The sequence below is a fragment of the Sorghum bicolor genome, chromosome 6, assembly GCF_000003195.3.
Source record: "Sorghum bicolor cultivar BTx623 chromosome 6, Sorghum_bicolor_NCBIv3, whole genome shotgun sequence".
Classification (NCBI taxonomy): domain Eukaryota; kingdom Viridiplantae; phylum Streptophyta; class Magnoliopsida; order Poales; family Poaceae; genus Sorghum; species Sorghum bicolor.
The window spans coordinates 2,702,396-2,729,795 of NC_012875.2; the positions used below are offsets into that span (position 1 = coordinate 2,702,396).

General features: G+C 43.9%; 2 protein-coding genes across 4 annotated transcripts in view; both read right to left on the reverse strand.

Annotated features, from left to right (window-relative positions):
• LOC8066014 overlaps window positions 1–15,361 on the reverse strand; it is a 32,366-nt gene extending 17,005 nt beyond the window's left edge. The window contains exons 1-4 of one of the 3 annotated variants that reach the window (XM_002447430.2): window positions 15,204–15,361; window positions 14,988–15,097; window positions 9,576–9,912; window positions 9,335–9,499 (exon numbers count right to left, since the gene is read on the reverse strand). In XM_002447430.2, the coding sequence (XP_002447475.2) occupies window positions 9,335–9,346 (12 nt within the window). In that variant the 5' untranslated portion in view covers window positions 9,347–9,499; window positions 9,576–9,912; window positions 14,988–15,097; window positions 15,204–15,361. The remainder of the gene's footprint in view (window positions 1–9,334; window positions 9,500–9,575; window positions 9,913–14,987; window positions 15,098–15,203) is intronic. The other 2 variants (XM_021464145.1, XM_021464146.1) reach the window with 2 other exon arrangements.
• Window positions 21,798–24,325, reverse strand: LOC8083397. The gene is made up of 2 exons (XM_002447431.2): window positions 22,175–24,325; window positions 21,798–22,064 (listed from the first exon to the last, which is right to left on the reverse strand). The coding sequence occupies exon 1, from the start codon at window positions 24,296–24,298 to the stop codon at window positions 22,223–22,225; it is 2,076 nt and encodes a 691-aa protein (XP_002447476.2). The 5' UTR covers window positions 24,299–24,325; the 3' UTR covers window positions 21,798–22,064; window positions 22,175–22,222.

Sequence of the window (27,400 nt, forward strand, 5' to 3'; positions counted from 1 at the left end):
CTCAATGGTTCACCTGATGAGGTCCTCGAAAACAACGATCATGCATCTTTGGTACATTACTCTTGCAATTTTTAGGCCAAAAAACATGGTGACGTAGCAGCAGGAGCCGGATGGGGTGATGAAAGAAGTGGTGAGCTGATCAGACTCTTTCATCGTGATTTGGTCGGTAACCAGGATAAGCATCAAGGAAGAAAAGCATCTCACACCTAGCGGTGGAATCAACTATTTGGTCTCTATGTGGTAGCGGAAACTAGTCTTTGGGGCTTGCTTTGTTGAGGCTAGTATAATCAACACACATCATCTATTTGTTGTTTTTCTTTTTTACATGTACAAGGTTAGCTAACCATTCTATGTGGAAGACCTCCTTGATGAATCTGACCATTAGAAGCTTGCAGATTTCCTCACCAATGGCCTTCTGCTTTTCCTCGTTGAAGCATCATAGTCGCTGCTTCACTAGCTTTGACCTGGCTCGGATGTTCAAGGAGTGCTCAATGATGTCCTGCAAGATACCCAACATATCCGAGGGCTTCCACGTGAACATGGCACTATTCATGTGGAGGAAGTCGATGAGCACAACTTGCTATTTGGGTGACAGGGAGGTGCTGACGTGCATTGTCTTGCCATCAACAGAGATAGGGTTGAGTGGGACCTCCTTGACTTCCTCGATGGGTTCAAAGGACCACGCCGACCACTTAGGCTTAGGGGTAGCATTAGCGAGTGCATGCAAGTCTGCTGTGAGGGCCTTGGACTTGATGATGGCTTTGGCATATTTGCAACACTCAATGTCACAATTGTAGGTGTGCCGTAAGGAGGTGCCGATGGTAATGACCCCATTTGGAACGCATCTTGAGCTTGAGGTAGGTGCAGCTTGGGATTTGTCTCCCTAGAATATTTCAAGGGTCGAAAACATGCTAGGAGCAGCGTGTTGTGGATTCTGGAACTAAAGACCCACAGTCCCAGGGGCTAGGGCTCAGGCTCCAATGCACACCACTATTGTAGCGTCCTCCCTGATGAGGGTGGTAACTGCGGCTGGCCCCTTCCTCGTCTCACAAGCATGCCGACAACATCGCACGTGTCATGGATGGGGTAATTGTGAGGGACTAGGGTCTTGAGTGCAGGCCCGAGCTACTCTTAGTGGATAGAGGCATCCCTCTTAGGCCATTCCATAGGTGCAGCCTGGTCAGGCTTGGGCTCGCATTGTCATGACACGAAGCTTTCTGCTTTTTGCACAGCGGTGCATGCGAGGAGGGTGCACAATCCTTTGTGGGCTCGCTATCCTTCTATAGTGGAGGGCTACAACATCTCTCTAAGGAGCATTACAACAATGATAATGTTTTGACTTGCCTCGACAAAAAGTGGTGGCTCTTTGTTGTCACCACCATTGACGATTTGTCGGTCGACGTCATGGGCTCTGTGACAAGCATTACCGCCCTCTCTAGCTACTCTTATTCCCCTTCGAGCCTTCTTTGATGCTCTCAGAGCTACTCGAGCTAGGACTATGGTACCGTCGTTGGCCCTCGAGGTAGCGTGTGCAGAGTGTGTTCTCTTTGCCCTTCGGGGCCATTGCCACCTTCCCCCTCAGATTCAAGCTGTGTGACATGAAGCATTCACGAGAAGGGTCATAGTCCTCATCGTCATCAGATGCTTTGAGAAGTTAGTCATAGTTGAGGAGGAAACACCGCAAAGATTTCAGGTCATCTAACCCAAAAGTGTCTATGTCATTCCACGTGCCCTAGCTTTCATCATCAGAACTAGGGTCTATGATTGTCTTGTCACCTTAGATAACCTCTAATATGGACTATAGATGGTGGCGAGGAAGCCCTGCAAACATGTCATCTGCAGGCTAGGGACATGCGCGCGTGGCTAAGGAATGGGAGTATGACTTGGTGGCATTGTGTGTCCCGTAGAGCCATGTCGCAACAGCGGGCTGGATGACTAGCTTGGGAGATAGCAGTGGTTCTTCTGCAAGCTGCACTATGACGTTGGTGAAAGAAAAATAAAGAACATGAAGTGCCTTCTGGGACAGGTTTGGTCCCAAGAGGGCATCAAGCTGGCATTCTAGCCACAGGTAGTCTATCTCGAGGGGTCGAGCTTCCTTGGGAGCACCTATCTTGGCGCCATACAAGAGCAGATTGTGTATCACCTCAGTGATGGCGTCGGCACCGTTGGTCGAGTCGAGTGGCACGGATGGAGGAAGCAAAACACTATCATTGTCACCCAGGCATATGAAGTCTATGCTCTCGAAGCGCATGTGGGAGCCCATGGCAAAGATAACATGGTGATTGGCCATTCAAGGACTAGTGGAGTGGCCCAAAAACACGTAGAAGGCCCCTTCCTAGCGTGCCAATTGTCGGTGTAAGATTTGGCCAAGAGCCCCACCGGCTAGTAAACTATGTTCTACCTATGTTATACCTAGATGGTGGATAGTTTGACACAAGGTTTATACTGGTTTAGGCCCTCAGATGGGTCCATACATCCAGTGGAAGCTTAGCTAGTATTGCCTTTGCCCAGAGGGTTTGTAGTAGGGGTTATAACCTGTTTGACAGAGGGAAGAGGTTCCGATGTCTATGGCGTATGGAATTGGTGTGCGTGTTGGGTCTTTCGTAGGTTGTATCTCTCAGGCAGGGGGGCTCCTCACCCCCTTTTATGGATCAAGAGGGTACATGGAGGGTACATCAACTGTTTAAAAAGTAGAGGGAAGAGAAAAATAACAAGGCACCAAAAGGGCACACCATCTCCCCGTCCGTCCAGATTGCATACCCGACCCTATTTGTACGGAGATGTCATGGCCGTCTTGTCCTGGGCTCTCCGTGCACTGGTGCCATGCCTCCTAGCCATCCCTACTTCTGTGTCATTGTATTGTTCAGGGATGGGTGGTTCATGTCCTTGGAAGTGCATAGAGAGGTGAGTTGGTGACATAGTAACCATTGTTACTATGGGCTGTAGAGGTATGGCCATCTGATCGCAACTATGGTGAAAGCCGTCATTACAGGCGACACTATTGTCCATGCCTCTATACAGGGCATGTAGCCATGCCTGTCCCATTCGGAGGAGCATGCGTTAGGGTGGGGGCTCGGGCGCTTACCCACGCCGTGCCTGAGTGTGAGACCCGTCTCTCGGGTGAAGCGGTGTTCGTATGAGGGGGTCGGATGGCTTGAAGCGATACACCAACCCTCGGGTGAGGCGGAGATGCCCTGAGGGCTTGGATACGCATGGGATGACATCAAAGGGGTCAGGCGAGGTGAAAACTCATTGGCGAGTGTTGTGTGCTTGAGGTGAAGTCGGTCCTTTAACCTGAAACTCATCTCTGTGTCGCTGTTAAAGAAGTATAATTAAGCATCCCTAATATAGATATACAGTCTTCTATCTTAAGCTTTTCCAATCCCTTGTTGTCTAGCACATTTCTTGATGAGATTTGTTGGTATTTGTAACACCCTAGGTGTTAAGCATGCACTTAGTCTCATAAACTTACTCATAAGCACTCTCATCAAGCATGGGCATGAGCATAGCATCACATGAGCATAGCAGCATTTAAATTGTGATTTTATTTGCTTGAGTTAAATGAAATTAGATATAATAAATTAATTAACATGCTTGCTTTAAAATTTCTTGTGATGACCAAAGTAAGTTGAACTATGTTTTAGAAGAATTAAGAATAATTTTGTGGAATTTTCGGAGCTCTAGAATTTGAGAAATGAATTTTATACAAAATTCCTCAAATAAGTTTATTTAAAAAACCTAGAACAAGTTCTGATTTGCAGTTCAAATTCTGTTTGGAATTTGGACTTGCACTTTGAAGCAAAGTTGTAGAGTATTTTGTGGGGAACATTTCTTTTTTTACCCCAAATTCCAAAAAACTTTGCAAAAGCTTCAAAATTCACATTTAAGCTCTTTTGGAAAAAGAAATTCAAAAAAAGAGAAAAGGGGGCAGGCGCTGCTGGGCCGGCCGCCTCCCTTTCGGCCCGCTCTCCCGCGTGGCCCAGTTCCCCGTCCTCCTCCGTGCGAGCGGACGCGCCCGCCTCTCCCCCTCCGACGGCCACCATGTGGTAGCCGTACAACGGTGACGGGGTCCATGGCCGCTCCGACCACGCCTTCTGGTCGGGACGTCGCCCCGCTCCCATAGGCCGCCCTCCATTCTGTCTCCCCCCTCTCTCTTCTTCTCCACTCGCGAGCGCAGCAGCAGCAGCTACGGCGCCATTGCTGGCCGAGCTCCGCCACTCACCGCCGGCCGTATCGGCAAGCCATTCTCCACGCTCAGACCTCCGTCGTGTTCGCCATCGCCGCGGTAAGCACCTGCGCGCGCTCAACCGAGGTGGTAAGCCCCCGTGCGGCCGCAATGGCTCGCCGGAGTTCACCGACCTCGTCGGAGTGCTCCGCCGCACTGGAACTCTCCCCTCCTCGCCCTTTTTCGCTTGTTCTTGTGTGCGTTTTGTTCGGGGTGACCTGAGCGAGCTCCGACCATGCCGCGCGAGCGCTCTACCCCACCGGAGTGGCCTGGCCACGGCGAGTAGCACCGTCGTGCCGCGATGCACGCCAGCAATGGTGCTCTGGCCGTTCTCCGGCTAAGCCAAGGGCATCATCGCGTGCGCCTCGCTGCGGGGAGCACGTTGGTGCTCACCTCGTGGCCGGAAGCCTCACCGTCGGCGAGATCTGCTCGTCTGAGATGCCCCTCCTCTCTGTCACGCTGACCAGTGGGGTCGGGGCCCACTGTCAGCCGCAAGGAGGCCGGGATGGGTAGAGATCTGGGTGTTTCTAGCATTTTCCAGCGCTGTTTTGAAATGGATTTTTAGAAAATGATTTCTCAGAAATGATTTAAATCGTATTAAATCCATATCTTGAGATCTATAGCTCCAAAAATGTTGAAATAAAGTTTGACATGTTCTATAAATCCAGATCTACAACTTGGTGTAATTGCGTGTCATGTTTGTACAACTTTTCTGTGTAAATCTATTTATTCCATGTTTTTTATGTTATTTAGAAAATGCATACTAAATAGAATATAACATAGAAAAATGTAATTCTTTTTTTATTAGCTTTCCATGGATGTTTAGTCTCTGGAAAAAATATGTAACACAGTATTTGCTGTATAAATTAATTTATGATGATTTAAATGCTTGCATGACAGTGGTTTATGATTTTTAATAAATAATTGGATCATGCAATTAATCTGGAAATTTTTGTGGACATTTCTTATGTTAAGATGCAATTTATAAAAATATGAAATCTGTTGTTTGACACTTTGTCACCAGTAGGGTATTTACACTTCATTATGAGGTTAAAATTGTAATTTTTGTGTGGGCCAGATTACCTGTCCAAATATTATGAAAAATTGGTGGTAGATTTTATAAATAATAAGTGACCTACTGTAATTTTTGTAGAATTTATTGATGATCAGAAGTATATGCTACTGTTGTAGGCCTAATAATAATTAAATAAATAAAACCTTGTTATGCATGAGATGAATAAAATGCATGTGTGTTTGGTGCATCTTTGAAGCATCATGGTAGCTTGCTGGTTAGTAATAATTTGTAGAAGAGAATGCAATAGATGCTTTGCTTGGTTACATGTTCTTGGATAATGTTGACTACCCTGTATAAATAAGTTTCCTGTTTTATCCGTTGGAACTTATCTCCACTGGAGATGGGGTTTGTACATACTCATCTATGCACCCTGCCATGAGCATCTTGTCTTAATTTGCATAAGAATTGCACTTCGGGCATTTTGCACTCTACTCATGAGCACACATGCATCATACAGGCTTGCAGGAGAATAAGGTGGGACTCGAGGAGCAGAAGGAGACACAGGAACAGGAACTTCCGGGAGGACCAGAGCTGGAAGGAGATCTGCAGGAGTGCCTGGACCACAGGCCTAGCACCTTCGAGAGAGGCAAGCCCCAGAGTATTCTAAGTCTCCCTATTCTCGCTATCTTAATTTTTTATATCATGATTGTTTTATAATGCTGCATTTAAGTGATAGGAGTTGCTTGATACCGTTGATGCATATTTACTCCTTGATATCACCACTTGTTTATCTACCTTGTCTTATGTAGATAGGCTCGGAGTCTATGCTTAGCTTGCTTAGTACGGTAGAAATCGGGTGATTTCCTGTCACCTGCGAGATATAGGTGGATACCTGAATGTTAGCTATCAATGATATGGTGAAAAGTAACCAAGTGTGGGAAAGAAACTGAGACCGGGCATGGTCTTATGGTGGTGTTGACCGTAGTGCTCCTGCCTGAGTCGATTAAGGACCGATCATTGACGGTCATCTTGTCATGTTGAACGCATGCCCCACAGTTAGCTAGAAGGATAAGTCGTTCCGACCGCGAAGCCTGAACACTATCCGGGCCGGGAGTCGAGCCGCCATGCGCTGTATTGGTAATGGTTGAGGAGAATGACGAGGGCGCGACGCGCAACCTTGGTATACCTTGGATACCTTGGTCGCCGGAACGGTCCTCGGGTACTGGCGGTGCTTGCCGAACTCGCGAATTGGTCCTAGATAGTGTAATATGGTGATCTGTAGCTCACTTGATCAGTGAGTGTGGTTTGTGTGGGGAATAACTCGCCAACTGGTTAGAAATCGATTCGAATAGCCCTGTCTTCGTAGTAAGGACTATGAAACACTTGGGTTATGATAAGTGATGAACTGTGAATGCTATGATAAGGTATTATCATATCACAACAATTTGTTTGCAATAGTACAGGTGCAAATCTCGATGGTAGGTATTAATACCTAACTTGAGCTAAATAAAAGAAAAGGGGATGTCAGGATTTTACGCAAAAAGGGTTCAGCTACCCCACTATACAGCCTTCATAATCCTTAAAGAGTCCTTTATTTTTAGTTTATGACGGGTAAGTCTAGCTGAGTACATTCTCGTACTCAGGGTTCCATTCCCATGTTGTTTTGCAGATGGTCAGATGTACTATGGGTATTGCATTCACTGCTTGTACCCAGCGATGGGTGATGACTAGACCAAGGGCGATGGTCACTCTACCTCTTCTTTTGCTGTTGTGGGAATGATCAAACTATGGCACTGTATCAAACTAAGTGTGTGGTATTATTTTAAAACTATGATGCTTCCGCTACTCTTGAACTTGGTTTATAATAACTACATTTGAACTTCGATGTAATCTCTGAATGTTGCGAACTGGATGTATTTGTGTATGGTGATCGTTGGACTTATTACAATCTTGGCTGTACGTACGACTGTGGTTTGAAATCCTTCGAGATTTCACGGACTACGGGGATTATATGGGCTTAAGCTTGGCAAGTTGACTGTGTAAATAGTCGCTATCAGGCTTAATCTCTTTTAATTTGGATGGTTCTGTTATAGTATTCTAGATGGCCTTGCTGATTCTAGACCTCTGCACGATGCGTCTCCCTAGTGAGTCTTCTCGGAGGCCTTCACGGACAAAGAACATGCGTCAAATTGTGGACAAAGAACATGCGTCAAATCGGTCTCCATTTTAACCTCTCTCCACTGTGTAACTGGTCCACATGCGGCTTCAGGGGATGTATCCTCTACCGGCATGTTGCTATTTCTAGCATCAACACGAGGAAAGCATAGAGGTTTGGAGGCAGAGTCATTCCAATCTGTATCATTATGAGGTCCGCATGTGGTCATATATGTGGTCAACATGAGGCAAGTTGATCAGGAAACAAAGCAGGTGAAGTAAATACAAGAAGACATGCTGCTACAGCATTATATATCGTTATGTGGTCATATATGTAATTTGATTAATCCGGATGTTATCTATATCACTAATGTTCTTCTGTTGATTATTTGGGTGAACCGGTGATGAAGACATGATGCTACAGCAATGTATTAGCTGGACGTTGGATCGGGAAGATTACTACTTCAGTGCATCATGTCTCATTTTGTTTTGCTTAAAGATGAGCAATCACACCACCCGGCTTGGCACAGCCCCACCGAGCACGGCATGGCAGGGCCAGCATGCCTCCTCGGGTTCATGCTTGTCCGACGGCCCAAGCAAAGCCTGCCAGGCTGATTTTCATCCGGGCACTACTACACAAATTCTTAACGGTGACGGGCAAAAAGGATTTATCGAGGCAGTTTTTGTAACCGTCTCCGAATGTCACGGTTAACGTGATCTGCGTCCGTGACCGGTCGTGTGGGGGGCGTGGCCGTGGAAGAGTAGAAGAATGAGCTGGATCCGGTCATAGACGGCTCGATAGAGGCATGGAACATGGCCAGGAAGACGGCACACTCTCCTTTAGCCGCAGAGGAGGCCACTGCCGCTCGAGCCACTAGAGTCCGGTGTTCGTGCTAGCTGTGGAGGTGGTGCATCCGTGGCATGGAGATGACGTCACGTGGAGGTGGGCGCAAGCTAGGGTGACCAGTTGTGTAGTGGCACGAGGATGGTGGCTGCCATCGATGATGCACACATGGATGGGATGGAAGAGGCTGCCAGTGGCGTAGGGGGGGGGGGGGGGGGGGGGCAGAAAGGGTGCAAGGAGGAGGCGAGGTCATAACTGCAAAGCGCGTCCGTGCAAACCAAGAGCGCAGCATGGGGGATGGGGATGCGGGAAGAGGGATCAAAGTTAGGTTTACAATGGACATGGGATGGGATGCTGCTAGGCACCTGGCCTAGCGCATTTCACTGAGCTAGGACATGCCGCCCGGCAGGCTGGGGGCCGAGTGCCCCAGGCATGTTTGGTCCTCCAGGATGGGCTGGCCTAGGCGGGGCTGTGCTAAAAAACCGGTCCTGGTGCCCATCCATGGGGCCGCAGGCTGCATGCTTATTGAAAAGGAAGCAAAGCGTGCGACACAGAACTAAATCGCGTCGCCTATGCATGCATGGAGAGGGACGACAGTGGTAGAGTGATTGCGTGGGCTAGAGCCCCTCTGTGACACCAGTCATATTGGTCCCGGAAGGAAGTTTGAAAAGCAATATACAGTTTGGACTTAGAAAATTGATCGGACGAATTTGAACCAGTATAACTATGACTTGATTGAAGGACTAGAGGCTGAAATCTAATCTGAGGAAGAAGCAATCTGCAGCTCAAATAATTATGGATCGGAAGCCTATTGCTATTCTCATGAGCTCATCATTCGCCAACTACCTCTGAAGCAATCATTTGATGGATCGAAGGACGACCTAGTCTGTCTATATACCATACTGGTCGGTTCTGACACTATCCTGGCCGATTCTCATAGAGAAGCTGCAAGCTAGGAGCCGCTGCCAGTTTCACAGAAAAGGCATTCCTACCATGGTTAGCATGAGAGCCATACTTCAAGCAACATCTCTGACCATATAAGTGACCATGAGGATCTATGTTTTAGTAGTTGCAAGGAGGAAGAGAGAAGACATACCTGTCGAGGCATGACAAATTTCTTTGTATATATATGAAGAACCAACAAATTAACCGAAGAAGCTCCACATATGTGTCGTCACATCGCTGCACCTCACACCAAATACGAGTTCTGGCCCATATATAGTACAACATACATGTTAACCCATATAGCTAGCATAGGTACCTGTTATTGAGAAAAATTAAACCAAAGGTGCAACTAATAACTGCTATTATAAGCATGTATAATTCAGAAGAGTTACCTCCTCTGGCAACCAGCTAGCTTCAGGATATTCAGAAATGGTGGTGCTATTCGTTCACCTTCTCCTAGCTAGTAAACTGGTGTGTGGTGAGGGGGTCCAGATCCAAGCGGCTGAAACTGCAGGTATATGTGGCCTCTGTTTTCTAAGTTCTGTTTGATCTGTTCCAAGGCAAAGTGTGCTTCAGCTATGTGCTTTGGACATGGCTAGCTTTCAGAAAAGAATAGCTCTTTGCTTGGGGCTGGAGAAAGAATAAAGATGGATGCAGCTGTCCTCCAGCGCTAAGTAATTAATGTAGCTCAGCAAATCATCATATGGAGCCAAAGAGAAACCAATACCTCTGCATAATGCCGGAATTGTTCAGAAAACAAATTCATCATGACAACAACATCGAGAGGAAAACTCACCTTATAATTATAAAACGACTAGTTTTGTGGCCATGAATAAATATTGCCTAGCATAACGCTAACCGCGTAAGACACATGTGCAGTTTCCCTTGGGCACAGCCAATGCCTCCGCCGCCGCCATAGGCCCCGCCTCCACCACTGCTGGCCCCCCTCCCTTCCCCCTCCACCATCTCGCTAGAGGCTGGAGGGAGCGGGGATCCATCTTTCTAATAAGTTTCGCAGCAGATCGAGTATTGTTCAGTTTAGAATCTCTCCATGCAAAACTTTTTGGTATTAGGGATTTGTCTCCTCCTCTCACTCCTTTTGGTTGATGGCAAGGAGGTAGGGTGGATTTGGTTTCTCCATGCCAAGTCTAATGAAGATGAGGACGACAACTATGGTGTCAGCAACTTCCTCGACATGACAACATGGAGAATTGTTGAATATAATGGGCCATTAGCCCATAATTATATTTGATGATTAATTCAAGGGCCCATAATTAATGCTATAATGAAAATGGTTTAGTACCATATTGATGATTGACCATGTGTTAACTCAACTTAAATAGGTGGCCTTTGTTAGCCCCTATGGAGAAGTTGAGGGAGGGTGAAGGGGTGCCACACGCGCGCGCCGCCGCCGCCGCCGAGCCGTGCCAAGACTTGTCTTGTCTTGTCACATGCGTGGTGAATAAGGAAAGGGTGGAAAACAGGATCTGACCGTTGTGCAATTAATGGCAATTAATTACTAATTGATTGACTCGTTAATGGCAATTAATTGTGATTTATTGCCATTAACCATACGTTTCCTCCTGGGGCCTATATATTCCATACGTAGAGACACCTTCCATACCTGCGAGACACACTCAGTCCTCTCTCCTGTCGAGTTGCTTTCTGTCCATTCCTGTCCCGAACTTCTGCGCGCACAGAGATCGGGAGAGCAGGCCTCCGGAACCCGACGCCTTGCAACGAGACACCTGCTCGTGTTGCGGGCAATCAGGTTTTTGGGAGCGTCTTCCGCGACTGCTCACCGACGAGTTCGTTGTCTTCTTCCTGGTGGACGTTCGGCGGATTGAGATCGACTACTGCGTCTTCGTCTTCTTCCTGGTGGACGTTTGCGCGGATCGAGATCGACTACTTCGTCTTCTTTCTGGTGGACGTTCGTGGGACTGCACTGCGAACATCTTCCTGCACCGACTGTGGTCCGCTACTTCGAGCAACGCACTATGTCGACTAGTGCGAATGGAGCCGCCGGTGCCTTCGGCACTGGTCCCTCCTCTGGGTACAGTCTCAAACGATTGTTTTTCACTTTCAGTATGTCTGCTGTAGTTGCAGTAGTTCTTGCAATATTTATCTCTAATCTGAGTAGTGATAAAATTGCACACGTGCACATATATGCCACCACTATATTATGCGTAATTTTCTGGATTAAATCAAACATTAAAATGTCTAAATTTCTAACAAGAATTAGGTTTCCTAATGACAACATCAGGGCGGAGATGATGTTGCCGCCATTGAATAATTTTCTCTGATATCTTCTCTGTTTTGTTGTGGTTAGATCTGACCTTGATTGAAGACTAGTGAGAATAAGTCTGCCCCTCAAGCGAATTACTGGTAATGTGTTGGGAATATTATTGGTGTTTCCTTGCTCTTCGATAGCAGAAGGAAGAAGAAAGGAAGACATAAGAAAAAAGAAGCTTTTGATCAATTCCGCCTATAGTAAAGTTTGTCACCGTTCGTTGGCATCTGTTCTTAGGCCTACTGCCGATGTTTGTCTGTGCAGTGATTCATATGAATTGTCAAATAGGTTTGAGGTTGAGATTTGGAGCTATATGAAAGCGTGGGTACAATATAGATGAAGTGCAGCTTCTCGGTATATGTATTGTATTTGAGAGTGCTTGTAACATGATGCATACCCATCTATATTTTAATATAATTCTTCTTTCCTTAAAAAAAGATTGCCTCACCTAATTAAATAGTTCAAACAACTTGGGGTCAATTTCCTCTTTCAATTTCTAAGTTCAACTGAAATTCAAGATTTATGTTTCACTACTACACAAATGATTTTACAAGGCAGTGTATTTTTATTAACTGAGGCGGTCACAAAATTCAACCACCACGGGCTAGGTGTTTTTATTTATGGATGTGCTAAATAAATGTCCGCCTCTTACGGAGGTAGTTATTTTAAGACAACTGCCTCAAAAAATAACCCATTTATTACAGTGGCGAACGTCATACAACCACCTTCCGCCGGTTATTTCATAAGGCCTTTGAAATTCTGGCCCAGCCCTGCTACCATTTCCATGCTCAACACCTAGTGTCGAGTATACATATAACTTGAACAAAAACCCTAACCGGTACTCCTAGGCATCGCTCCCTCCCTTTAGTCTCTCTCTCTGACATGCCTTCCTCCCTCCGGTCTCTCTCTAGTCTTAATGTGTGCCTCCCTGTCTCCACTGCCTCCCTCTCTCCGTTCCCTCTTTCTCTAGGCCTGGGGCCGGGCGACATGCGCCATGTGGTGGCACGGGTCCATGGGCCCACGTGGCGTAGCTATGTGGGGTAAAGTGACAAGTGGTCGCACGGGGACCGAGCGGTGTGGTTCAATCGACAATGATGCTGGTGGATGTAGGCACAACTCTCCCCATCTTCCTATCTCTTGCGTTCTTCATCTCCCTCACTCTTTCATCTCTCTTTCCACTTTGTAGATGTAGAGCCAGCACGGACGATTGCGGCAGGCAAGAGTGTGGAGGCGGCCGATCCTTCTACGGTGACGACTGGTCCAGATTCAATCACGATAGATCCAGATCCAGCCATGGCTGGTCCAAATCCGACAACGGGAGCCTCAAGCTTGATGCGATAGCGTGGACGCGACAACAGCGAGCTCGCTTGGTCTATTTTTCTATTTTTAGTTCATTTAATTGAGGGTGGTAGCATAAGATGCCTGACTTGTTAATCTATTAATCGAGGTGGACAAAACAACAGCCTCCATTGGTCAGGTCCGGATTAACCATGGCATTTATTGACATTTATTGGAGGCGGTTGTAACCACTATGCCAGCGAGTATTAGTAGGGGCGGCTGGTGACCCTCGGGGGTGGTTTTGCGCTTGTGTTTCTACAAATGCCCGATTTGTAGAGGCGGTTGGCCTGCCGCCCCCAACCTCCCGATTGCACGTACCCTCCACTACCACTATAACTCAAACTCACTTGTGTTTATATTGCATTTTGATTCACCACATATTATTTTAAACTAAGTTTAAATGGATTATTTGAGACTCTAAACAAATTCAAATAAAAAAGTTGTCAACTACAAAGTTGCATAACTTTATTTTAGTAGTTTCTCTGAGTTCGTTTATAAAATTTGGATGTCAAATTTTAGAAACTGAAACGAAATTTTTCTTAATAAGATTATTTAAAATTAAAAAGTTATTAACTATGAAATTCCATAACTTTCCAAGGTCTACAACTTCTATTTTACTGTTTCTCCGTTCAAGGTCGTTTAAAAAATTCAAAATTGAAAATTTTGGAAATTTAAATATAGTTTTTCTTAACAAGATGATTTCAAATTAAAAAGTTGTCAACTACAAAGTTGTATAACTTTTTAGGATATACAACTTTGTTTTAAAAAATCCAAATTTGAAATTTGAGAAATTCAAACGTAGTTTTTCTTGACAAAATGAATTCTAATAAAAAAGTTGTTAACTACAAATTTCAATAACTTTCTAAGATCTACAACTTTATTTTAGTCATTTGGCCGTTTGTTCATCCAACATAGTGTCAGTAACATTGTACACAAAATTTATATATCCCTCTTATAGTTTTATGTTACTACCACTTCATCGGATGAAGAAATGTCCAAAATAAAAGTCGTAGATCTTGATAAGTTCTACAACTTTTATGTTCTTGAATTTTTCAGCTAAAATTATTTAATGTTTTAAAATTATGTTTGAAGTTACCATTTTTGAAATTTAAAATTCAAATAGATAAAACACAGTCACATGAAAAGATGGACAAAATAATAGCCGTAAGAACATAACAAATTGATAGAGCATGATTTTAGAAAATTTTAGAAAAAGAATCATCAAATTTGAACTTAGTATGAGAGTGAATGACTAGTTATATGTTTTAGGCAAAGATTTAAAACAGAAATCGGAGGTCTTCAAAATTGAATTTTAAAAAGCATTTTGAAGCAGTAAATGATTTCAAATAAAAAAAGTTATAAGCATCAAAGTTTCATATTTTTTTGAGATCTACAACTTTTTTGGTCATTTCTCCGTCGGAGGTCATTTGAAAGAAAAATTGAATTTTAGTGCTTAATTTTTCCTTTTTGGCGTCTATTTGTAGTGTTGAGCCACCCCTACAAATTAGATTTATAGAGGTTGCTGGATATAGAGCCGATCCCTATAAATCAGGCCATTTGTAGGTGTGGCTGATAACACCAGCAACCTCTATAATGACACCGGTAGCTCCTACAAATGGATTTGTAGGGATGGCTCATTTGGACACAACATTTGCCTAAGAAAAGGAGACGTTGCTAAAAATCGTTTTTTAGTAGTGATGCCTGCCTCGTTAATCTAAAATGCTCACCTCCAATAAGCTTACTGTACTAGTGTTTCTTTTTTTCCTTTTTTTCTATTTTTACCATTTAATTAACTACGGAAGGTAGTTTATAAAATTTAATCTTTACTACACCACCTTGGACTCACCCATCCCTAATCCCTAGCCATCTCTTGGAGCCCTCCCTGCACCTCCACCTCGGCTTCCCACACACGCCATGCTGCAAGCTAGGAGCCCCTGCTGGTGCACGAGGGCATTCTTAGCTAGCAGTTAACCTGAGAGCCAGCCCCAGACCCATACAAGCCAGAGTTCCTAATTTGTTCTATATAGGTAATATACATGTACTAGTCTACCGGAACCAACGGGCTTGGCCATAGTTCAAGCAGTTACAGAACATCACTGATCACATAAAAGACCATATCAATCGATGTTTCGGGAGAACTGTATGTATCTGTATTATGAGAAGGAGAAAGAGGTACCTCTCGAGGCAGGATGAATTTCTGTGTAGGAAGGACCAGCAAATTAAGTGAAGGAGCTCCACATATCTTTTATATCTCTGGACCTCACACCAAATACTGAGTTATCTGGCCTATATATAGTATAACACACATGTTAATCCATATAGCATATCTACTTATTATTGAGAGAATTAAACAAGTATTGCCGGCATGTATTGTATAATTCAGAAGAGTTACCTCCGGCAGCCATTTATCTAGCTTCAGAATTTTCAGAAATGGTGGTGTGTGGTGAATGGTGACGGCCGGGATACTGCAGGTGCAGGTAAGCCCGTATTTGTGGCCTCTGTGTTTTAGCCAAGCTCTGTTTGATCTGTTCTATGTGAAGTGAGCTTCACGTTAGAGCTTTGGACACGGCTAGCTTTTGGAAAAAAGGATAGCTAGCTCTTTGCTTGGGGCTGGAGAAAGAATAAAGATGGATGTAGTCCAGCGCTAAGTAAAGTTGCTCAGCAAATCGGCCCCAAGAGAAACCAAAATCTATGGATGTGTTTAACATAATCAGTTGAACCCAGAAAACCAATTCATCACAACAACAGTGGGAGGAAATCTCACCTACTAATTCTAAAATGACTAGTTTTGTGGCAATGGATAACGAATGCCTCACCTAAATTAAACAGTCCAAGCAGCTTGGGTCAATTTTCTCTTTTTTTTTGGAGGGAAACAGGAGGGGCTCTGCCCCTACTGGAATTTTACTAATACTTTTTGAAAAATAAAAGAGAGGCTCTGAGTACAACCATTAAGGTAAAAAAAGGAAACGAAAATAAATAAATAAATAAAATTATACAAAACTGTCTAGCCATAGATCTATTGAGGGGTGATAACGTGCTTTTGCTGGGTCATCTTTGATGCAGTAAAGTGCTGAGCTGGTTCACCCTTGAAACGTTTGTTGAGCCAGACAAGGCCCCCGCCCCCGCCCCCGCCAGGTTGTTGCTCTTGCTCGACACACTTGAGCGCCTGCAGCGGCGGCACAGCAACCAGGTAGCAAACAGGCGCCCGTCTGATAACAAGATACATGCACATTGCTTTGGCTTTGATAAGAGAATACACGCCTAGCTCATTCTTTGATCTTTAGTTTGCTTGGGGCTGGAGCGGCAGAATAAAGATAGAAGCTCTTTGTTTGCTCTTTTGCTTGGGGCTGGAGCGGCAGAAGGTCTTTGTTATTTGCACGTCTGTTGTTCAATTTAGTTTAGCTTAGGGTCATCACTAATCTTTTCATCAGAGGTTATTAGGCTGGGATTTTATTTAGAGGAAAATGTATGGATAGTCCATTAACTTATGTGGATATGTCAATTTGGTCCATCAGATTTGAAAGTGCATTTTTGAGTCCAAAACCTTGATCAATGGTCCATAAATAGTCCATATCTCTTTGTTTTATGTTTATACTTATAGAAAACCTCTTGCATTTATTTACAAGGTTACCCTTCCCTATGCTAGGCACTGAGGCCAAGGCTGCTCTCCAGCTTGTCTAGCACACCATGCCTGCCTGCGTGGATGTAGGGCTAGCTTAAAGTCCGGCATGTAGGGCTTTAGCTTCATAGATCCGTGGGTGACGCAACGGAGCAGCACGGCGGGCAGAACCCGGCGCTGCTCGGACATTGGGAGCATGAGCGGGCCCAGCATGTGATGTTGGAGCGTAGTATGTTGCCGGCCACGAACATGAGCCCTTTGTAGAACAAACTTGTTGCAGCCTACACTGTAGCTGCACCACAACCCTATGCCATGTTCGACGTGCTCACCATCAACCCGGCGCTTCGCGATGGCATCCGCGTGGACCTGCTCGTGTTCAACATCTATGACCTAGAGATCACCAAGGTGCAATCCAACACCGAGGAGTGAAGCAGCGACGTCACCCGTTATGGTGGCGTTTGCAGTTGGGAGCAGGTAGTTCGAAATTTCACAGTGGAGAGAGCAGCACCCAAAGTAGAGTAGAACAGTGGTGTCGCCTTTGTGCCCAGAGCGGTGGCGTTTGCGGTTAGGAGCAAGGAAAGGTAAGATTGTGAAAGAAAAATAAATTTAGGGGGTTTCTACAGATATAAACATAAAATGAAGGGGTATGAACTATTTATTTAGCGGTTATCAAGGTTTTGGAACTAAAACTGCATTTTCAAACGTAATGGACCAAATGGACACACCCTACAAGTTAATGGACTATCAATGTATTTTACTCTTTTATTTATATATTGGAAAAACTTAATCACAGAATCTTGTAAAATAGTCCAATGTTTCCTTTGGATACATTTGATCGGTTCCTCTTCATAATTTGAATCATAAATTTGCTCATTATAGGTATGTGCTTCACAGGTTTGTTATGTACCATGTACTGATATAAACAAAATGGACATCTCCAGGACATTACTAGCGTGCTTATTCGAACTCTTGTATATAAGATAATGCTTTTCCAGGACCAATATCGAGTAGCAATTTCAAATATCCGAATTACTCGACTCAAAGAAACACCATTAGATTAATCATGTCATAGATTAATCACGTCATATATTTTCATACTAAACATTATTACAAGTCATATATTTTCATATACTAAACATCATTACAAATATTTTGAGTTAAAGCGTTCAAAACTTAACCAAACATATAGGTAAAAATATTAATAATTTTAATATTGAATAAGTACATCATAAAAATATATCTCATGACACAAATATATTCTTGTTTCATTTAAGGCAAATATTTCTAATATACAAATATTTCTAATAAATTATTGCTTCATCTCAAGCAAAGGGAGTAGGACGGAGAGGGAGTACTTGCCACTGATCGACCCAGCCATGGAGGGAGAGCTCGGACGACCGGTCGAGGATGGTGAGCACACGTGGCAGAGGTGGGGCGTGGCACGTGGGGATGACGGTGTGAACAGGCCAGGGCTCGATAGCCGATGTGTGGTGGTGTCGGCGTGGAGCGTGGGGACGACTGCGCGGACGGGACACAACGGCAGCCGGCGTGGCGGTGGTGGCGTGAACGGAGCTCGACGGCCGCCGAAGGGAGAGAGACAGAGAGAGCGCATGGCGGAGAAGACGAGTCAATCTAGATTAGGGGAGGAAGAAGATGGCCTTTATAGGCTGGAAACCTTTAGTCGTGGACCGTCTTTCATTTACCGTCTTAAACATTAATTCTGAACCTGTAATAAATTTTAATTATGGGTGTGCTACTGTAATAAATTTGGACTGATGCTTCTTCTTTTAAGAAGAAGGCTGAAGCTGGAATTTTCTGTTATCTAAAAAAAGATTAAAGAACCTTTAGTCCTGGATGGTGCCACGAGCTAGGACTAAAGGTATACTTTTAGTGCTGGCTCGTGGCACCACCCAGGACTAACCTTTTCAAGGTCGGTCGACCGGGACTAAAGGCTCCTCAGTGCGGGCTCCGAAAATACAGGAGGCCTTTAGTCTAGCTTCATCTCACGGGCTGAATATTTTTAATTGTATAATGAATTAAATACTTGATATAATATTGTTAAAAAAGCAATATGGATTTCCTTTTGCTTTATGGCATTGAAAAATTGTAACCTAAACTCTTTTATTTTTTAAAAAAATATTAAATATAAATGTTACTAATATTTTGTATTTTGTTAATGAAAAAATATATTGTTCACTTAAAATATATTAAACTATTTATTTTCAAGAGGAAATGTATTTTCACATCATTTTAACGTTAATAATTTGGTTTTTTATCAGTTATTGTGCAAATGCGCGACATAGAAATCCATCATCAAATAAGAATTTCATTTTCAACATTTGAAGAATAAGAAAATATGACAGGTACATCTAAAGTCAAAATTATTATATAATATCTCTAAAACACACTATTAAACATCACTATATCAAGTAGGCACAATAATAAACTTCTTCTTGACATATGACCCTTGGTTATGATCGTGTTGTAAACATGGAGTATCCTCGTTATTTAGCAAGATGCTTGGGTCTTTGTTCACTATAAAGGGCGGAATTCGTTCATCTCTTTGATAATATTCTGACATATCTAACTTGTCCTCAATTCCCATGACGTTTCTTTTCACCGAAAGAAATATATGGCGCTTTGGCTCATTGATGATTGAGTTGTCATTGTTTTTCCCTCTCTTTGGTTTTGCTAATATGTCTTTCACATAGAACACCTCAGTCACATTACCAGCATGGACGAATGGTTCATCTTTGTACCCAATATTATTGAGGTCCACGGTTGTTATTTTATAGTCCTTGTCGACTATTACCCCGCCTCCAGTCATCTTCACCCATTGGCACCGGAACAAAGGGACTGTAACATTAGGTGCGTAGTCTAGTTCCCATATCTCCTCTATGCGGCCATAATATGTTTGCCTATTCCTATTCAGGTTCGCGGTGTCTGTGCAGACACCACTGTTTTGGTTGGTGCTCCTTTTATCTTTGGCTATGGTGTAAAATGTATTTCTATTTATCTCATACCCTTTGTACGTGAGGATGTACGACAATGATTGCCTAGTCCACAAATTAAGTTGCTCTTGAATACTGTCATCACCGTGACATTCTTTTTGCATCCAACTACTGAAAGTTTCAGTGTGCTAACATTCTTCCCTGAAAAGTGGGATCGTAAGAACCGTGTTGTGTGTCTTATTGAAATAGTCATCCTTTATACCAATATATGTTTTCTTTCCTAGTGTTCGCTTTGCAGTAAGTCTTCCCTCGTATCGTGATTCGGGAACACCAGTTGGGTCAAGATCGGGAATAAAGTCAACATAGAACTCAATGACCTCCTCTATTCCGTAGCCCTTGGCGATTCTTTCTTCTAGCCGAGCACGCTGGTGAACATATTTCTTAGGACTCCCATGAATCTCTCGAAGAGAAACATGTTGTGCAGAAACACAGGATCAAAAATACTAATCTCTTTGACCAAGTGAACTAGGAGGTGTGTCATGATATTAAAGAAGGATAGAGGGAACACTAACTCAAAGCTGATGTTTCTACAGAGTAGCTAGTTTCATTGAATTGATTGCCTTCTGAGAAATTGCATCACAGAATACACATAGTTTCATGATGGCTAGATGTACATGTGGAGGTAGAATTCCTCTCAAAACAACTGGAAGCAATTGCATCATAAGCACATGGCAATCATGAGACTTTAAGTTTACGAATTTCTTTTATGGCCAACCTTATATCATTTTGGTTTCATTTGGCCTATAATAAAATCATAAATAGTAATCAATCTCTACAAAGTATGTGCTGCTAGAAATATGTATATGATTTTTTCTCAAATAGAAATAGGTATATGAATTAACCTTATGTGCAGGAAAAACTTTGTTGGCATGTACTATTTTTTCATGATGGACATTAGCGGTGGGTATCTCAAACTGGGACTATTCTCCATTTCATCCTGGACGCTAAAATTGCCGAGACCAAATCCAAAATCCAGTGCAGATCAAAAGTTTGTTATCCAGTAGTGACCGATTTGGTCCATCAGATTTGAAAGTGCATTTGTGAGTCCAAAACTTTGATCAATGGTGCATAAATAGTCCATACCTCATTGTTTTATGTTTATACTTATAAAAAACTTCTTGTATTTATTTACAAGGTTACCCTTCCCTATGCTAGGCACTGAGGCCAAGGCTGCTCTCTAGCTTGTTTAGCACGCCACGCCTGCCTGCGTGGATGTAGAAGTACTCTAGCGCCAGCTTAAAGTCCAGCATGTAGGGCTTCACCTTCATGGCTCTGCCTGTGACGCAACGGAGCAGCACGACGGCCAGGAACTGGAGCTGCTCAGACATCGGGAGCTTGAGCCCTTTGTAGTATGTTGCCAACCACGAACATGAGCCCTTTGTAGAACAAAGTGCTGTTGTGGCCTACACTATAGCAGCAACACAACCCCCATACCATGTTCGATGTGCTCACCATCAACCCGGCACTCCGCGATGGCATCCGCGTGGATCTGCTCGAGTTCAACATCTATGACCTAGAGATCACCACGATGCAAATCCAACACCGAGGAGTAGAGCAGTGACGTCACCATCGTGGTGGCATTTGCGGTTGGAGGAGGTGGTTCGACATTTGATAGTGGAGAGAGCAGCACCCAAAGTGGAGTAGAATAGTGGCGTCGTCGTTGCAGTGGCCTTTGCGCCCAGAGCGGTGGCGTTTGCGGTTAGGAGTAGGGAAGGGTAAGATTGTGAAAGAAAAATAAATTTAGGGGGTTTCTACAAATATAAACATAAAACAAAGGGGTATGAACTAGTTATCAAGATTTTGGACCTAAAAGTGCACTTTCAAACGTAATGGACCAAATCAACACACCCTCACAAGTTAATGGACTATCCATGTATTTTACTCTTTTATTTATGTATTGGAAAAACTTAATCACACCAAAAACTTGTAAAATGATCCAATGTTTCCTTTGGATACCTTTGATTGTTTCCTCTTCGTAATCTGGATCACAAATTTGTTCATTATAGGTATGCGCTTCACAGGTTTGTTACGTACCGCGTACTGATGTAAACAAAATGGACATCTCCCATCCGGACTCATTTGGTGCAAAATAGCAGAGCCTATGTACACCTCAACAGGATGCTTTAGACAAACCAGCTGCATTTTCTGCAAATGCAGATGATGCCTACCCCCAGCTAAGAAACCTGGTTGCTGGCTGAATGCACACGTTGACAAGCAGAATTTGTTCCATGACAATTGATAAAACAAAAAATTCACACTCATTAAAATGCAACAAGCCAGGTTCATTGATCACAAATTTTTGTCTGCAATAATTCACAACATGGGGTTCTAGGGGACTGTTACACACACAACACAGCAGCCCTATCAGACCCTCTTATTGAAGCACACACACAAACAAGAGCAAACAGGTGATACATATCTCTCAAGAGATATACACACGAATCAACTTACCATCAAGCACATCGATTGAATTTGCAAGATGTAGTAGCACAAGAGACACCAACTTATTGTTGTTTATATTGAGAAAACACACCGAAGACTTGGCAAGCAAATACTTGGACCACACATCAGCAATAACGGCAGCAGCCAGCTTATATCATCTCCTATATGTCCCTTGATTAATCTATATAGGATATATATAAAACAGGTTAGACAAAAAAATAAAATGAATTTAGAGAGACAAAATAACAAAGCATGCAGGTAGCTTAGAGCATGTTGTTCTTGTGTACGTACCTGGACAATGGAACCCAGTAGCACCAGCAAGCACATGAGGTCAGCTACTCACCGGAGCACTGTACTTCTTAGCATTTGCTTCTTGTAGTACCCCGAGTGGCATGGCCTGAAGAGGGAGGGGTGGTGGCCGACATCCAGCCCGTCCCATTCAAGGTCATTCCACCAGTCCTTCTCACAGTCCACAATGGCAGGGAGTCCATCTTGGTTAACGGCCGGGAGACGCTTCAGACCCCAGCAGCCTCTTATTCGAACAGTCTTGAGCTTGGGAGCAAACATTTTGGCCTCACAGATCTGTCGCAGGCTAGAGAGATGATGGAGGTACAAGTCTTTGAGCCTTGGGAATTCCAACATGCCATTTTGATGCACAGCAGCTATCGTAGCTAGAAAGCCTGTCTCCACAGGAAATACTTGCCTGAGATCACCACAACAGACTATGTGGAGGGTCTCTAGGCTGGACAAGGTATGATTCCATGACAAGGGGAGAACAAATTTGAGCCTAGTGCAGCGATACAGGTGTATAGTCTGCAGTTTTCCAAATGATGTCTCGTCCACAGCATGGTTGAAAGCCCTTCCTCTGCTCCAGATAGAACGGGCCATCAACAGATCAGCTGCCCTAAAGGCCTCCAGTTCATCGAACAAGAAGGAAGGGCCATCATAGTTAGTATGGAAGACCGTGTCCAGTTTGGGGCATTTCTCCACGTCAAACCACTTCAGAGCACGGTATTTAAATCCCTCCTCTCTTGTGGATGTAATGTGCTCTGGGATAATAGAAGAAATGGAATAATTGTCATGCAGGTGCAGTGATTGGACCCTGTCCATAACAAAGTATAAAGCTTTGATTCCTCGTGAGTTATCAGCCATATTTATGTCGATCATTTCATGACCCATCTCAAAATGAAGGTCTTGTGGCTCAAACTGCAGTGCACTGCTATCATCATCTTCAGTAATGACTATCTGTTCTATGCTGACGTCATTGTAGGTGCTACATGTGTTGGAGATTAATGACTTGTTTACTACAGACCGGGACCCAGCTATCTGTGCAGTTCTATGAAGACGGTGGCCCACCTTCTCACTATTGCAGTTTTCTCCATCATCCTTGATAGTACAAGATAGGTATAGATTCAACTTAAATGGAGTTGTGCTCCAGCAAAATTCTCTAGAGCCTGTTAGCACCAATGACTGAAGCAGCCTTATGTCCATGATAGAAACATGTGCTTGGCAATAACCATCTTGCTCCTGGCAAACAATAGAATAGTGTGAAGTTTCTCTAGACACTACTACACCTTGTCGAGTATCGATGCATAGTAACCTTAGTTGTTGCATTCCATTTTCTGGCCAAATAAGAGCACGTAGTTGCTGACATCCCATCAGGAAGATTCGTCCAAGTTTTTCCACTTGAACATCCTTTTTCAGGTTTAGAGTTTTCACTGCTGTGCATGAGAGGTCCAACTCCTCAAGATTTGGCAGGGTTCCAAGCAGTGTGAAGTTCACCAGTTTTCCACAGCCCGCCAAGGAGACTCGTGATATCTTAGCTGTATTATTGCCATCCTTCCCAGCTCTGGCATCTAAACTGAATGACTCAAGTGATGCTGGTATTCCTTCAGGGCCAATATGATCCAACCCAACACAGCCATCTAGGATTAAAGTTCTAAGCCGAGTTGCAGAAGATAAGCTTGGCAAAACTTGTATTGTACTATTACCAGATAGATCGAGGAGCTCCAACATTACCATATCAGTGAACTCATCTTTTTTTAGTGTCTCCCAAGAGCTGGTAGGCTCAATTACTCGAAGCTTGCGAAGGTTCCGTAGTTGTCTCCAAGCAAGGTGGCTGTGCCCAATCCTTCCCTTCTTTATATGAATCTCTCTAATGTTTGATGCCATCTGCTCTGTAAGATCTTGTGACATATCAATGTCCCAATCTGTATGGCTCATATCTAGCACCCATAGGCTGTGAAAAAATTCCATTATTGGTCTCCCTTGCTTGTCCTCTTCTCGCCCTTGATCTCCACAGTGGTCTAATCCAAGAAATCTTAGGCTTCGGCAACAACGGAAAGGAGGTGAATGAAAGCTGAAATTGCATCCAGAGAGTTTCAACACACGTAGTCTCTCCAATTTCTGAAACATTTCATGTGGTAAAGTTGTGAGTGTTCTGCCTTTCGAAACAAGGAACAATGATGTTAAATTCTGAGATACTGCTGTTAAGTTTTGTGTTTCTCCACTGTCAGATGTACAGGTGACTGACTTCCAAACATCTCTGTGTTCATAACCCTCAAACTTTATTGGACAAGAGGACAGTTCCATTCTTTGCACTTGTTTATGGAGAGCAGCGGAAACCTCCCAGGATTCATCATCTAACTGACCTTGTTGTCCCATGATGCCATCACAAACCCAATAGTTTGAAGCATGGGTAGCCCAGTTGTAGTCCATGGTACTGCCACCCATTTCATGCAACCACAAGATATATGTGATGCACTTGGCAGTAATTTGTGGGGTGATGCTCTGCTTATGTTGCATGTGCTTGATAACTTCTGTAGCCTCTTCCAATATTAATTGAGCCGTGTCACCGTCAAACGACCAATTAATATTCCTATAGATACAGAGATGTGAATTGTCCACTTTTTCTTTTGTTTCTGGGTGGAGATGAAGTATTCCAGTAAAGGTCCACATTATCTTAGTGATGCCAAACAATGGTTGTGGAATGCCAAAATCAGCCAAGTCAACCATATCAGTGCTTCCATTGTGAAAGATAACTAAAAATCTGTATTGTGATAATGATCCAAGTATCGTTCTCCCAATGTCTTCTATCTCAGCTCGAGAATCTTCATCTACCCCACTGAAATCATCCTCGTCATCCTCCCTATCAAAAGTAACCATTACACTCTGAGGAAGCTTGAGTTTATCAGCAATTATCTTCTGGAGTGCCCTTCGGCTCTTCCATCTGGAGCAGTCAATGTGGATGATCCTATCAAACTTCTTCGTCAGTGATGGCGGAGGGTCCTCTGCTATCGCTGTGAGCACAGCAGAAGCAGCCAGTCCATCCCATCCATCGAAGTAGATGGTCTTGGGTGCACTCCTTCCTGTATCCTCCAAGTAAGGGATTATTGCTTGGACCGCCTCCTTGATCCCATACACGCCAAGGTTCTGCATTAAATTAAATTATTATTTGACGCCAATTAATTGTAGTTCACTTGAGAGTACACAAATGTAGCTCTCACTACGGGGAAACACACGATTTGCCTAGAGGAAGCATGTTTGCCGAGAGTCATATGTCGGGCTCTCGGCAAAACAAAAATTTGGCGAGAGGAGCTCTCGGCAAACAAAAGCTCTCGGCATACTAGTCTTTGCCGAGAGCAAGGCTCTCGGCATAGAAAAACCCTTGGCATTACTGTGTCTTTGCCGAGAGTCTAACCCTAGCTCTCGACAAAGGCCCTGGCTGGGCAACACCATCCATCTTTGCCGAGAGCGCCGTTAGGCTCTCGGCAAAATCAGCTCTTTGCCGAGAGCCAGGTTCTAGGGCTCTCGGCAAACATATATATATATATTTTTTAGCCACCAAAATTTTTCTTTATGCTCCTTAGTTTGAGTTATCCAATATATTCAAGTTTGGTTTAGTTTTATCATTATTTGCTATATTTTATGGTTTTTTGTTCATTTCATTAAATTTCTTGAAAAATGTAGGTTTGAACTGCGAGTGCATGAAATAACGCATTTTTTGGCATGAAATGTTGATATTCATGATACTAACCCTAATTCGAGGCCGTGTGCACGCAAATACCCTAGCACTCGCACGTTTATTTCGCAAAACGTGACTTTGATGATGGTGGCGAACATATTTCAAATTATAGAAAATTCAAACGAGTTCAGAAAATCGCGAAACTTGGTGAAGTCTCATGATATCACATGTATAGTTTGTGGTAAAATTTTGAGAAAGTTTCGTGTACGGCGTCATATACTATGTTTAGAAACCCAGACATCTCGTTGAAGAAATATTTGAAATTTCATTCTATGGTCGCACAAATCTTCGTGCTATCATATTCAAATGCCATTGGTTTGATCCTACAATAACGAGAAAGACCCCTCATCTCGGCCTTGTCAAAATTCGACAGGATTCTACCTATCTAGGAGAAGATGTGTATATTGTGGCGTCACAGGCCACACAGGTTTATTATCTGTCCTATGCTTGCCAAACCAATGATGATCTCAAGGGTTGGTACATTGTGCACAAGGTATCGCCACACGGCCGACTACCTATACCAAACGATGAAGATAACAACTTCAACCCAAACACGTATGAAGGAGAGTTCTTTCAAGAACAGGAGCTAGAAGGGAGGTTGGTGATAGACTTAACTGAAGCGATAGGAATGGATGTGGTTATGGTTGATGATGATGATGCGGGTTATGAGGTGCGAAACGCAAAGGACTTACAAATGCTTGATCGATTACGTGAAGGCAATGACAACGACGACACTTCTCCTTCGGATAATGATGATTACTTCGATAATGTTGATAGTGATAATGAGAGTTATGATGGTACATGTAAAACTTTCTAATTTTGTTGTACATGCAAATACTTTATAATTTTGTAATACATGTCATACTTTATTTATTATGAATGTATATCTAATTGCTTCTTTATTCCTTTGAACTGTAGGTCATTGAACAAAGATGGTGGGTGGCCGTCAGAGGAGCGTGGCGTTGCTCTTCCGGAGGACGCATCCTGTAGTTGAAGAGGAGGTTCCAGAGCCGTCTCAGAGGAGGCGTGGATGCAGGAGCCGCCAGCCGGTGCCGCCTCCTCCTGTGACGCCTCCTGTAGAGGAGGAGGAGGAGGAGGACGAGGTGGAGGAGGAGGCAGGTGCCGAGAGGGTCCAGGAGGAGGAGGAGGAGGAGGAGCAGCAGGAGGAGGAGGAGGAGGTAGGGGCCGAGGGCAGGACTGGAGGTAGCACTTCCTCGACTACGTCGAGTGTCTACTTGCGAGGACCCGCGTCCCTCCCTCAGCCACCACACCCAGCCCTACGTGCTGTGATTCGTCCTGAGGGGACTAAGTAAGTTACTTACATACTATTACTACTTCCTATGGTATGTTGATCATGGAGATATAAACTTAAATGTTTTCTTAATGACTTTTGCAGGAACTGGACTATTGTGTCAGGGGCACGTGGTGGCACTCGCCATGTCAACAGCATCCTAGGTCTCTTATGCAGGGAACACTTCCCTGGAATTGTCAGG

Bases quoted from the DNA above. Each gene is read 5' to 3' on its own strand.
- LOC8083397 (XM_002447431.2), bottom strand. From the start codon at position 24,298: ATGTTTCAGAAATTGGAGAGACTACGTGTGTTGAAACTCTCTGGATGC.